Source organism: Nesoenas mayeri (assembly GCF_963082525.1).
Source record: "Nesoenas mayeri genome assembly, chromosome: 5".
NCBI lineage: Eukaryota > Metazoa > Chordata > Aves > Columbiformes > Columbidae > Nesoenas > Nesoenas mayeri.
The window spans coordinates 66,376,704-66,391,061 of NC_137548.1; the positions used below are offsets into that span (position 1 = coordinate 66,376,704).

Genomic DNA, 14,358 nt, shown 5'->3' on the forward strand with positions numbered 1-14,358 from the left:
AAGATGTTGACATCTCCGAAAGCATTAATCTTGCCCAGGGGTAGATCCATTAATCTTGCCCAGGGGTAGATCCATTAATCTCGCCCAGGGGTAGATCCATTAATCTTGCCCAGGGGTAGGTCCGTTGCCTTTTACAACCACCCTTTGCCCGTTCAAAAGCATTAGCGCAACCTCCTGCATTTACAGCAGTGCGGCTAAAGGCAACATCTGGCTGTTTGCAACTGGAGAGGTGAGGGCAAATTTAAATCCAGCGGTCACAGATGTGGATCTAATCAGTGTTTAACTTCTGGACATGGAGCGGAACAAAAGTTCAGGACATGTCCGAGCGCTCCTTGGAGAGTAACTGCGGTTCCTGACCCGGCTCTTGGGCTCAGGCCAGCGCCTCGTAAACAGGTGTCAGTGTCCCAAAAAAAGAAGTCCCCACGTTGCCAGCGGTGGGTATCCTCGCTGACGTGCCCGCGGGAGAGCTCCACGGGCCAGGAGGAATGACCCATAGGTCAGTGATGAGACATGCTGATGGGGTGGCATCTGAGGCTTCCTTGACATTTGCCTTGCCTTATTTTTCCCGAGGATGAAGCAGGGATTTGGGGCTCCAAATCTGACAAGCTTTTCGTATATCAGGGAGTGAAAAAAAGAAAGAAAAGGCCAAAAAAAAAAGCAGCAGCGATAGATGAGTCACTTGTGAGAACTCTTTTTTTGCTGGTTTGGGGTTTTTTGTCTTCTTAGCCTGAGGATTAACCTGTAGCTTTGAATTTGGAAGATACAGAAAGTAAAGAAATGGGTAAGAATGTGCTGAGGGAGGATTCTGCTGCTAGGGGGCAATATATAGTAAGCAAAAACACACTAAGGCATTTTCTCTTAGTATCTACCAAGTTTTTTTTAAAAAAAGAACGCAAAGTCAAAAAAACCTGATGTATTGTATTGGCTAGCATCTCTTCTGCAGAAAGAGTATAGTATAAATGAAACATGCAACCTATATTTATATGTGTGTGCGTTGGATGTTTTTACGTATATATCTGTATTTGTGTGTGACTTTCTCAATGTTTCCTCCTAGTCATTACCAGCTCTGGGACCTGTGCACAGACCTTTTACTTGATAATTCATATGAAATAAATGTTTTCAGTTTAAGGACTCTAAATCCCATCCGCTACTATTTCAGAAGCTTTTGTGAAGAACTAGTGTCATGGCTCCTTTAAAACTATTTGCTCAGACAACTTATGCTGCACGATTCTTAATTTTTCATCCTAAATTCTATTACAATTTATATAATGCAAAAAGATAACAATGCAGACATTGGAAAGTCTTAAATCACATGGTCTTGTAACGATCCCTCTGCATCTTTGAAAACAACTAGGATAGCTCACTTGAATGTCTTTATGGCTTGTTTGTTCTGGCCACTTTCTTAAACATACTCCCTAAAAAAGAGAACAAGGGGAGATAAGAGGAGCCAGTTGTTGATTTCAGGTTAAGCAGTGAAATGTTTGTTTATTTATTCATATATACTTATGCTGACTTGGTGATGCTCATTTTAGAATTAGTGCAGGATGTTTCTTTAGGAACTGCATTGTGTGAAAGTAATTTTCCGTTTATTTTAAAGAGAAAATAATTTTTGCCTGAAAATATTCAGTGTTTATACATGATTATGACTATAATAAGTTAGTTGATCAAGTCTGAAAGTAATAGCAGAGAAAATACACCCATTTCTAGAGCACGTTTTCTCTTCTGGTTCACCTGGTTGCCGAAGTCCAATAAGAAGCATTGTCTAAATGAGTTAAGGTGCCAAATTCCTGTGATGGAAAATCTATTGTTGATTAATTTGTGTTAATTTTTGCAAGAGAGCTGGAGGACTTCTACAACTGCAACCAAAGGCTGAACAAAGGAGCAGATGTTTGCAAGTTTGAGGGCGTTTTAAATTAATTTATCAGCGTACAGAGAAATAATTTCAGACTGGCCAGGATATCTCTAACTTTACTGCGGTTTGCAAGGTCATGGTAGCATCTCTGTGCTCTGAATTGCAGCTGGTGGCTCAGTGTAGATCCAGAACATCCCAAGATCTCTGGGAAAGCTCCCCCAGAGAGCACAAAGGTAGATTGAGAGTTGCTGCAAACATCTGTTTCTATGTCTTCATTTTCTTGCTCTCCCATGTTATCTTGCTCCTAACAAAAAAAAATAAAGGACAGGTGTTAAAAAATATATATGGCCACATACTCTACGTAACTGTTCCTAAACACAAGTGCTGTCTAACTGCTTGTTCTTCTATACCACCTATGAAAAAATAAAATTATTATTAACAGCAAATATGAGAATTACCTGGGAGTGCCTGTGCTAAGGAAGGTGGGAGTTCTGTATGTGTCTGATGTTCACTAAACCATTTCTCAAGCCTGGTCTGTGGTTGGGATTGAAATCAGTATCAAACACTTTTCAGCATTCTACAGTGTTGCAGAATGTGTGTGTTTTGAGACAAGGAATGTGTTAAAGGATTTCATGATATATTGTATACTTGGCAAGGTGTTCTGTGATTCATAGCAAATACTGGGAAATGACAAAGCAATACATAATAAAGTATAGAAGTATTGAGTTGGGTCGAGGAATATTAGGAACCTTTTCTGTCTCAAAATCCATGAGTTCCTGACCAACATCAGCTGTGGATATGGAAGAGAAAGGGCTGATAGGTTATATGAAATACTTTGTGCACCTCTTTGAGGCTTTCTTGTAGTGTTTTCTGATTAGTAAATAGAAGAGAGTGGGTTAACTAATGTCAGAAGGCAGCAAAGCTGCCAACTTTCACAATGCTCTCCTCTTTCAGCTCTTAAGGAAGACGTTAAGATGTAACTCTAGCTGAGTTAGCACATTAAGGTGCTTTGTGCTGTTCATATTATGTCTGTCTTAAATAAATATCATAAATAGTTCTGAACATGAATTTATTTTGAGGTTAAATTATTGTCCTTGTTTAATATGATGAGTGCAAAACAGAGATTCATGTTTTTAAGTCTTTATAATACTCTGTTCCATATCAAAAGATATTTTGTGTTCCACAACAGAATGCTTTGACCTTTGCCAAATCAGCATAAGTGAACTAGTGCATTTGTAATTACCAAAGTGGTTTGGATGGCTTTACTTAGTATTAAATCCTGACATCATTTTTAAGTACAGAAATCAAACTTGTTGCAATTAAGATTGTATCAATAAAGTTCTCGCGTTTCATCTCTTTTCCAGTAGCCATAATAAACCAAAATGGTGTGATTCATTGCCTACCTTCAGTATTTGTTCTTTCCGATATTGCCAGGCTACCGATGTGTAAACAAATGTAAATATATGCTTGCGGATGGGTGATTGTTTGGACTTGCACAATAGGACTGAATCACTTGAGCAGGTCTCCTTGCTCTGTGCTGTGGACTTAACAAACGCTGCTCGGAAATGCAGCCCCAGAGCACAGGGAGCTCCTTTGGACTCAGTGAAGCTTGTGATTTTCTGCTCTAAACATACTCCTGATTGGAATTTTTAACCTAGCACTGTTCAGTTCACAGCTCCATTATGAGATATACAAAATATTCAGAGTCAGCAAAAGGTGCTTCTCTTCTAATATCCTCTGTTACCTGCTGAAGTAACTGGGCTTTATTTAGTAAAAGGAAAAAGGACAGGGGACTCCTACAGAATTTAAGCTATTGTTTTTAGAAAGTTATTTTGGGCATTCTTCCAAATAAAAACACAGGTTGCTATGCTTACAAAGTTCTAAAACTTGCTTTATTATTATGTATTTTACAGCTATAGAATAAGATATTGAATACATAGGATTCTGTAGCTGATTGCATGTGTATCTCTTCCCATGTGTTCAGGGATTGTGTATTTAAATGCATGTGTATGTTGGGGAAAAGAGAACGTACCCGCGTAGCAAACATGCTTGTTGCTTCCACAAGAGAGCTCATTTTCGGCTGCATCTGTATATTACCCCATAAAAAGCTTCTTTAACTTATTACAAATCATTATTCAAGTGATTTACTGGGTTTGAGGATGCTGTCCCAAGGCTGCAAGTGTGGCGTCTTTTCTGAGAAGACTGACTATTTTAAAGAAAAGCCCAAACCTGCAGCACAGATGTGCAGAGTTTTGGGTGTACATGCTGCGGGCATCAAATATGTAAGGAGAATTGCCGCCCAGATTTTATGCAAAGGTGATGGTGTTAATGAGCGCTGCAGTTCCTAGGAAAGCAGGCAGCTTTAGACAGATTTCCCAGATACAGAGGCTGAAATTGGGATGCACAAATTTATGGTGTTGATGAGTTCCAGAGAAGCATGACTATTAATTTCAGAGAAGTGTGGCTTTCATAAGAATAATGTTATCTTAATCTGATAAGCCTGAGAAATGTGACAAAGCCTTGGCCTCACCTTCCTCCTCTGCTGCTGCGGGTTGTTGTCCAAGCTCACTCACCCATGTCGCCGTGAAGAACCTGGACTTCAGGTTTGTGCGGTGCCCTCCCAGCATTAAAGTTGGGTCAAGTTGCTTGGCGGCGTGTGCAGTCAAGCTCCCACCACTTCCAGGCCTTGATGAAGATCTGCAGCTTTGTTGGGCCCTTTCTCCATCGTGTGACCCCTGTCATTAAAGAACGAAGTTGTTCTGTGTTGGGTTTTTTGTGGTATTTTTTGTTTGTTTTCTTGTTCGGGGTTTTTTTTTATGTCTAGTGATAATTTCCCTGGTTGCAGCTTGTGTCTGTAGCCTCCCATCCTTTTGCTGTGCACCTGTGAGAAGAATATCTAGCTCTATGTCTGTACCGACTCAGTAGGTAGTTGAAGGCAGGAATGGGACCCCATCATTTGCCTTCTTGTCTTTGGGCTGCATAAGCATGGATCTCAGCTTCTCCTCATGCACTCAAGCCCCCTGACCGTCTTCATGGCCAAACTTGCTCCAGTTTGGCAACGTCCTCCTTGTGCTGGGCAGCCAAAACTGGTCGCAGCACTCTAGCTGTGCTCTGGAAAGTGTAAATAGAGGAGAAAATCACTTCCCCAGACCTGCTGTCTTTGCTTTCTTACTAACAGAGTCCAGTACGCAGCTATCCTTCACCACTCAAGATGATCATGCACTTTGAACCTGCCCACCAGGACTCTCAGGTCCTTTCCTGCAGAGCTACCTTCTATCTGGTCCATGCCCAGTTTGTTCTTGTGCTTGAGACTGCTCTGTCCAAGCACAGGACTTTGTATCTTTCAAGTTTTCCAGCCAGTTGAGACCCCTCAAAGTGGCAGCCTTACCCTCCAGCTTATCAACCGTGCTCCTCAGTTTCACAGCATCTGCCGACTTGTTGGGGAATGAGGTTTTTCTCTGTCTCTTCCTTCCACATCATCCCTGAAGTTCAACCAAATTCCAATGGGTAGTTTTCGTGAAGAGGAGTAACCTGCTCTCAGGCTAAGACATAGCTAATTAAAATGTGATATCTGTCCTCACCCCATCATAAGCTTGGTGGCAGCTCTGGGTAGGAGGGAAGTATTTTTCCTAATGGGCTCATTCCATTCAAGTTGTGCTGCTGTCTGCTCCAGAAGCAGTGTTGAACTAGTTGCAGCAACAGGCTGTTGTAATATAGCTGCTATTAGAGCGTGTTCCTCTGGATGTTTTTGTTGTTTGTCTTTTTTTGGGAGTTAATTTCATATCCTTTCGAGATTAAACTCTAAAATCCTTGCTTTATTCTTTAGACGAGCAAATTGTGTGCCTGTTTGGATTAAAAAAACCAAAACAAAACATAATGCTGGAATATTTTACTTCAATGTTAAAATGAATCAAATCTTGGAAAACTTTGCCTTCTATTGCTTGCAGAAATTCACACATGCAAACACTAGTTTGCATTTTATCAGTTATCTGGTTGCTGTTTGTAGTGAAATGTTTACGTTAAATCCTTTAGCCCATCTGTTTACTCAATAAGTGGAAACAGTGCGGGTGTCTGACAGGCTGAGAGAGAGAAAACCTCAGATTTTCAAGACTTAAATAAGAACAAAGAGGCTGCAGGAGAGCGGGAAAGGGCTGGGAGCTCTGCCCAAGGGCTCCTTGGCAGAAGGTGGCAGGAACAGGACAGGTTGCAGCTGGGGGTGGCTCTGGGAGGAGCAAGCGTTGGTATTCAAAGCCTCTTGGTGAAATTGTTCCTTTTGTTTTCAGACACAGACAGTGAGTTTCATGGGGTGGATTTTCTGCCAGAAGATCTCAACGAGGCGCCAGAGGAGACAGGAATGAGGGTGAACAAGAAATACTCCTGTCTACCTGCTGAGGAGAAGGGGATCCACATTATCAACATCCGAGCTATTGAGGATATAGGATACGACCAGCACGAGAGTACGGTGAGTAGAGGACTTGCCAGATGTATCATAACCCCTGAGCTTATTTCTCATTCCTTCCATTCCCAGGATGCTCTAAAATCCTCTCCCTCTTTTTTTGGAAGTGCTGAGGACACAGTCACAGGACATGCAAATTTAGTGGGGTTTGTTCTTTGATGGGAAGAAGGGAATCAAGGTATCCTTGTTTAACCTGTAGCCTGAAAAGGGGTTGGCTATTCTCAATCTGGCAATAAGGCTGTGGCAACCTTTAAATCTCTTTGCCCATATAGATGCCCCAAAATACCTGAAATTTCTTGCAAAAGCTATTGTTAACATAGGTAACGTTCAACTAATAGTCTGTAGCACACAACAGATGTTAGATTTCCAGTGTCATTAATTGTGCCTTGCTTAAATTCTTTAAAACTGATTTTAAAAGAAGTTAGTAACATGAATACCTAACAGAATTCAGAGTTGGTTATATCATAAACACATAAAAATGAGTTTATTTGTATGAAAGAATTGGGGTGGAGTGGGCTATATAACACATCTCACTGGGGAAAGATATAAAGCAACACTTCATACATTGTGCTTGTGCTTAATTAGGAGGAATAATTCTGTCAGAGTGTAAACATCCCTCCTGCTGTGATAAAACTGAAACGTCTTTTCTGTGTCTCATTTGCAACTGATGGGACATGAGTCTTCCATGGTCTAAGTCAGCACAACTCCCTCTGTATTTCAATGTAGCAGCACTGTAAGAAAGGATGTGGCCTGTGGGTGCTTTCAGCAGTTATACCACATCCTTGAAAGATAACCAAGGCTGGTCTTGCATCAGGAAGGGAATCTGAGAGGAGCAGCAGCCTACAGGAGCAGGCTGTCCTCATGGGTCAAAGCCCAGCTACAACTGAGCCTTGCTGCTGCTGCTAAAAGGCAACAAGAAAAGCTTGCCGTAAAGAAAAGCAATGATGTTCTGAATTCAGAGGTGCATGCCATTAAACATGAAGCAATCAGAAGGTAACAGTTATTAATGGTCTTATATGTTGTAGTTATGCTTAAGAACTAAATAGGAATATCTAGATGGGGCACGAACATGAGCAGCCTGTGCCCTGGAGAATGTGTTATTGTCATGGCTGAATAAGACAGACGCGGAGCAGGGAATAAGACAAGGAGTCAGCTCCACGGTGCCGGCAAATGGCTGTATTATTTTATTATATACTTATGTATTTGAAGCAAAAGTTTTAGGTGAAATAGAAAAGAGAGACAGGATCCTGAAGGAAAAGGAGAGACAAAGAGATAGCAAAGGTATGGAGCAAAACCGTGAGGCACTGAGGAGGTGGGGACCTGCAGCCACGCTGTGCATTATTGCTACACGCTCATCTCATTACACGTGTCTAGTTATTTCTCCAGTGTGCTTTCCCCTCCCTCCACACCCAGGAAAATGGGGTTTGCTGCTTGGATTTGTTGTCCGAGTAAAAAATCTCCGCAAGGCAAAAAGGGAGGAACAGACTGTCTCTTAAAGGCATTGATTTATAGCTATGGGAGCTGGGACCTGCCCTCTCCAAAGCAATGTTCAGAGAAGTATGCAAATTTCTGCAACACTGCGTGGATTTCAATGGAATTTGGCTATATTGGCTGTGATATACTGCACAGTAAGCTCAGAGGTTGCTCTTTTCATCTGGGCTTTAAAAATCGGACTGTCTTAGAAACAGGTGTTTGCAAATAACTTGGAAGGTGTACGCATCCCAAATGAGTTTTCACCGATACTATTTGCAACCGATGGCCAATTGATATTATTTGGAGCAGGAGTCCTTACGCCTACTTGAAGGCTTAAAATTCATCTGTAAAATTAAAAGCCAGAAAGCGTCCTTGGTCCCTACAAAGCCACTCCTGTGATATTGTTTGTAAAAACAAATCCAAGTCACTAGTAAATTTTTTTTAATGGTCTGTGCATCTCCAAGAGTAAAATTGTGAATTATGCATGAGAAGTGCTATTGAAAGTAGAAATTAATAGTTGTTATTACTTTCTCTGTTTCTGTGGTTGCCCTGTGGAGTTTGCAGATAAATGCTTGGAAATGGAATTGTGTTTTAAGTCTTAGCATTTCTTGCATCTTGCAACACTTACGCAGCGTTAATTCAAGATGGGAATAAAGCCTTTGCCACCATCAGATTGCAAAGTGATACTGGTTTTATAAGTGGAGGCGGGGGGAAAACAGTGATGAACTCAGTAAGCAACAAACCCACTTCCCTGGCAATGGTCCATGTGCATTTTTGGCCGCGCGTCCCAACCAGCTGGCTCCCTTCAGTCTGTATCTCAGATGATCTCTTTCTCAAATGATACGAACTCGCAAGGATAGATAAGTGAGAAATGTTTGCACATGGTATTAATCTATTTGTCAGAATTGAAAGGCAGATGTCTTGGGTGGAAAAGGACAGATGATCTTAGTGGTGATTAACCCCCAAAGGAGAAAACCAAATCCACAAAGTAGCCGACTTATGAACTAGTGTGCTGGTAATTAGATTAAATCCCAGTCATTTTATCTATTTATTTCTGACCAGTGAAATCCCAGCTGGCTCTCAGTAAAATTGCAAGTGTTAACTTGCAAAATTGTTCTGAGTAAACAGTATGGGGGGGTTTGTCCTGTATGTTTGCTGTTTGAAGATAGGTCATTGTGTGCTCCAGGCAAGAAGGAGTCCTTGACACAAGGATATGGTCTATCTCTTGTCCGTGTTGGCACGTTTACTCATTATTCTTCTCCTCTCTCCTTCTCTCCATGCCCCAATTCCCTGCTCCCAGTTATTAAATTCCCTATCCAAAAATCCAGATGCTGACTGCAAATATGGACTCTACTTCAGAGATGGCAAGAGGAAAGTAGACTACATCCTGGTTTATCATTACAAGAGGTCCTCGGCGGGGAGGACACTGGCCAGGAGAGTTCATCACAATGATTCAAGCACCCGGAACACCAAGCAGGACCAGCCGCTTCCTGGGAAGGGAGTGCAACTGGAAATGGGGGAAGGCGAACCTCACGTGGATTGCCATGAAGACGACAAGAGGTTTCGCAGGGAGGAGTACGAAGGGAACCTCGTGGAGGCTGGTCTGGAACTGGAACACGATGAGGATGTAAGGAGCCATTTCAAACAGTTAAAGAGGAGGAGAATAACTGGTGGTTGAATCCTGGGAGATGCTAAGCCAGTCCTGTGAACCTGGCTCTGATCGAAGTTACACAAGCTCAGTTCTTTCAGAATTTGATTTCAGTTCTGGCAGCGTCATCCTCACCCACCGTTTTCATTTGCCTCACAGGGATGACCTGCGGTGTTATTAATGCCCTGATGAGCTGAAGTTTCTTACTTTCCTTGGCCAGGACTCGTGGCACATCCACTATTGCAACACAGCTTGTTGGTGTGTTGTGTATCTAGAAGTGAGGCTTAAATTGCGCTCAACACTAATCCCAGTTTGGTGGGTTTATGGTATGCTGTAGTTTGGATCCACTGGTAATTCCAGTTCTGATGAGAAATACCTGATACAGGCAGTGACATTTCACACCTCAGGATAGACTTCAGGAGAATTAAATTTGTTCAAGGGGTTCTGGTACATGCTCTAGCTTGAACACGTGGGTCTGTATTACAGTCAGCTCTTTCCATTCTTAGATGTGAACAGTACAGCTTGTAACGCCTTCCACCCGTACCCTGAAAACAGTATATTCTATTAAAAGATCATTAGACTATATAAAAAATGATGTGTGTGAAGTACTGCCAGTGTGTGATTAGTAGAAATAGCCACAGCCATATTAATTTCAAAGAAAGCGATTACAATTAACTGATCCAACCAATATGCCTGCAATTCCCGTGAGAGAAAACATTTATGCTGGTTTTATTTACAGGATCTAAAAGTTGAGATTAAACATCTAGACCTGTGATCAGAGTGTCTTTAAAAAAATAAAAATCTGCCATCCATCATTCACAAATTATAGGCATGTATATAACAGTGTGTGTGTGTATATATATATCTATATAAAGAATATATTTTGCATGGTATAATGCAAAAAACCCTTTCAGTTCTCTGTCACCCAGGTGAAAATAGGAATTGCTTTCTATGCAACTTGCAAGTTGTTATAGTAAATGGGAAGCCTCCCTGTGCCAAGGCATAGATATTGAAATCCTTTGCAGAATACAGGTCCCCACCTGTGACATGTAACACGATTTCAGATGATGCAGAAGAGCTCAGGACACCATAAAAGAGAGAGAGAGAACCCTGTCCTTTCGGTACAAGATACCAAACCAAATCAGTGGTGTATAGAGATGAAAGCAAGATGCATGGATTTATTAATATGTCATCTTCCATATCCAGCACATCAGCGTAGGGGGAAAAACCTGCCATTTTTTGTTGAATTCTTTCTATCAGTTTTCCTTATTAAAATGCATAATGTCTTAATGCAAATTTTCACCTGTGTATCTGAGGCTGCTTCTTTCTTACTACAGTTCTGGTCCTTAGTGATCCCGAGCAGCTCTTAAGAGGCAGCCAGGACTCTCTCAGCTTCATTAATTACAACACACTGAGGAAATCACACCATTTGGCTGGATGCCTATGATTCAAATTTAACTGGCTTAGTCTGTATTTGTGTCCACAGTCATCAGCTTTTATTTCCCAAACAATTTTTATCTGTTTAACCTTGCGGTAATTGTTCTGGAAGACAATAGTAGTTTTGAGTCACGTTTTATAGCAGCTCAGCACAGAGAGGTGTTCAGTGATTGTCCTGTTGTTAGAAACTGGCTATCTCAAACAAATGGGATTTATCGTGTTGGCGTTAATAGATTGTTCCTTAAATATGTACAAAACACAAGAGGAAAAATATCTAATTCGCCCTCATCAGTAACCTTTTCTCTTGCTTTTTTTTTTTAAAGACTAAAATCCATGGGGTTGGATTTGTGAAAATACACGCACCGTGGAATGTATTGTGCCGAGAGGCAGAATTTCTTAAGCTCAAGATGCCCACAAAAAAGGTGAGTCCTGATTTTCTTTCTTTTTCCCTCTGGAAGGTATATTTTAAACGTACACTTATCTCTGAGTACCTTGCAAATGTAGGCTTTTGTTCCCACAAGCATTTTAAAAACGGTTGACTAATCTGTACACAAAATGAGTCACAAACTCGCTTGGGACAGCAGAAAGAATAACTGGAAGGAAGAATGGAGATGGGGAATTCCCATCCGCCACTTCTATCTGTACACCATGCGAATGATTTCATATACTGCCTTATCCTCTCAGTGTGTTTTAAAAGAGGTGTTTCAACTGATGAGGAAACTGATGTGTGTTTTGGAGGGTTTTCTCACCCAAAAAGCTACATTGCTAAAAATGAATGTTAGAGTAACAGTTTGTAGCCTCACTGCGTTTAGTGACTATTCATATACAGCGTTAGTCATGTTTGCAGGAGTTGGGACTACTCTAGCACAAAATAAATGACCTTTCAGAATATTGGAAATATCATTAAAGAAAAGACAGTATATTTTCATCATGAGCTTAATTCTAAATCATCCATGATAGATAGCTACCTGTTCAGTGAGCACAGCCTAGAGATGGATTAATATTTAAACACGGACTAAGTGCACATCCCTGACTGCAGAGGAAAGTCTATAATGGAGCAAGAGCCAGTCTGAAAGCCCAGCATCATTTATTACACCATTAAAAACACACTTTTGGTTTGGATTTCGTATTAATCTCCATTATTGTCTCACTTATCACCAATTTTAATCAGACGCAGAATTAGACCCCCAAAGCCTTACTTCCATCCGAGCATCTACCTGCAGTGGTAGCCCTGCCCTGGATCTGTGTGTAGTTTTTGTGGCTCAGAGAAGGAAGCCTCTAACCCGCTTTTGTGACCTGCTAACACAATTCCTGCATTCAGTGCTACAGAACTGCAATAAATGATTCAAGATATTTTGGCTTCTTTATACAGAACAGGGAAAAACCCTGAAACCTGCACAATATTCCCAGGAAATCCCCCTGAGAGAGGAGAGAGTGTGTGTGTTGTTTTTCCACAGGGGCTCCGTAGCTCCTTCATTTCTTTGTCCCATTGCACCAAGAAAATAGTAAATGCCAGAGGAGTGGGTGTCTCAGGAGCCAGAGTTGAGTTTATCTCCACTGAACCCCCCACCCTAATTATTTGGAATCAAATACAGATCATATTTTGGCTCAGAGGAAATGCAATAGGCTTCCTCTGCTTGCCTTGGTTTGATTTTTCCCATCCATCCATGTGTTTCTGACTATTTCCAAGGTAAGCTATACTCCTCAATAGTTTATTCCGATGTATTTAATTAATTGATGATTTACTCCTTACAGTTCACTCTCTCTTATGGATAACCAAAAAGCAATAAGCTTTTACTGGTTTCATTTTTCTCTTTGCCCACTTAGATGTATCAGATCAATCAGACCCATGGCCTTCTGAAAAAGATTAATACAGTAATTCAAAAAATAACAGAGCCCATCCAGCCAAAAGTAGCAGAACACAAACCTCAGACGATGAAGCGCCTGTCCTACCCCTTCTCCAGAGAAAAACAGCACCTGTAAGTGAAAAATTTCTATAAGTGTTCGTATCAACAGGTTCCAGCCTTCCTGAGAGCAGCTAAGGCACCAAGAGGTGAAAGGGAAAATGAATGCAAACACCTTGTTAGGGATTACTGTAAAGAATATTTCAATTTTGCAGTAAATCTAGTTTTTTTAATTAATTTTTTTTGGCTCTCTTGAGGAATGAGGGTTAGTAGAACCCCTCTGTGAAATCGCTGTGTATTTTAGCAGCTGTTGTGGCATATAATACACATCTATATAATTATACACATAAACTATTAGACCACCAAACAAAATTTATGATGTGGTTTACAATAGTCTCTTTTTTATTCCATGTAAAATAAAATACTCGGTCAAATTTGTAGCCAACGATACGAGTTGATCGATTTCAGAATTATTTGATTCATCTGGTTTGGGCAGCTCACACATGTTCTGCCAACCAGGCCTTAACTTTGGCAATGCTGTGAAGTCGGTGGCAGCTTTGCCATCGATTTCTTATCTGTAAGAATAGCTTTAAATGTGGGTGTAGGAAAAAAAACCCATAAGGTGAGGCCCGGCCAAAGTTTTGCCTGCCCTGGATTGCTTTGCTGCTGCTCCTCCTTGGCCAGCATCCCAGAGGAGCAGCTTTGAAGGCTGTTTATGTACGTGCCAGCTGGAACCAATAACAGTCCTGGGGCAGGATTTCTTCACTGTACGTACAGATTTCTTTCAGTTTTTTAATGAAGGGGTGCAGAACACTGATAGAGTTGTGTATTAGATTCGCAAACATGTTGACTGGGCCAGTTGATGGATGTGACATTTGACATGTTCTTGCCTGAAACGACTTTCTGTGTTTATTGCATGGAGGATGTTCCTACAGCAAAGGAGGCTGGTGGCTCAGAAAAAGCCCAAAAGATGCTCCTTAGCTTAGGTTTGGAAGTGCCTTACACTCTTTGCAGTGATGGCTTTTTTTGGTGAGACCACCTATGTCTTTGCTGAATAAGGGGGACAAGAGTGACCATACAGCGCTTAAGGTACAGACAAAACTATAAAGATTATTAGGAGAAATTCAAGGATAGTGGTGATCAGTAATTCAACTTAAATCAGCACCAACGGTCTTTTTTTTTGTGCAGAAAAAAAACTCCTACAAATATATAAACCCAGTGAAACATATAAGCAGCTTCTTTAAAATATGAGAGTTGGGATGGACTTTCTTTATAATGAGGTTTCTACAAGCTATTCTTTAATGTTAGCTATGAGAGAGCCCCTGGAGGAATGAAAATATTGAAGGGGTCAACAAGAGCAGGAAATTACTGGTGCCTTTTTTTTTCTAACCTAATGGGCTTCCTTCTAATCTTTTAACAGATTTGATTTGTCTGACAGAGATTCCTTCTTTGACAGCAAAACGAGAAGCACTATAGTAAGTACTGTAAATAAATAATGTATGGTGGATAGTGCCTTAGTCACGGTGTTAATAGCCCTTTTACCAGCTTTAGTACAAAGCCTGTTGCAAGTTTGACTTAATCAAATTCC

At 41.0% G+C, this 14,358-nt stretch overlaps 1 protein-coding gene across 1 annotated transcript in view; it reads left to right on the forward strand.

Moving 5' to 3' along the window:
• Window positions 1-14,358, forward strand: part of ANO1 (anoctamin 1) — a gene marked incomplete at both ends in the record, with an annotated part of 76,400 nt that overhangs the window by 28,065 nt on the left and 33,977 nt on the right. Inside the window, 5 exons of the mRNA XM_080345297.1 lie at window positions 6,136-6,314; window positions 9,082-9,408; window positions 11,190-11,288; window positions 12,694-12,845; window positions 14,191-14,245. Coding sequence (XP_080201423.1) covers window positions 6,136-6,314; window positions 9,082-9,408; window positions 11,190-11,288; window positions 12,694-12,845; window positions 14,191-14,245 — 812 coding nt within the window. The remainder of the gene's footprint in view (window positions 1-6,135; window positions 6,315-9,081; window positions 9,409-11,189; window positions 11,289-12,693; window positions 12,846-14,190; window positions 14,246-14,358) is intronic.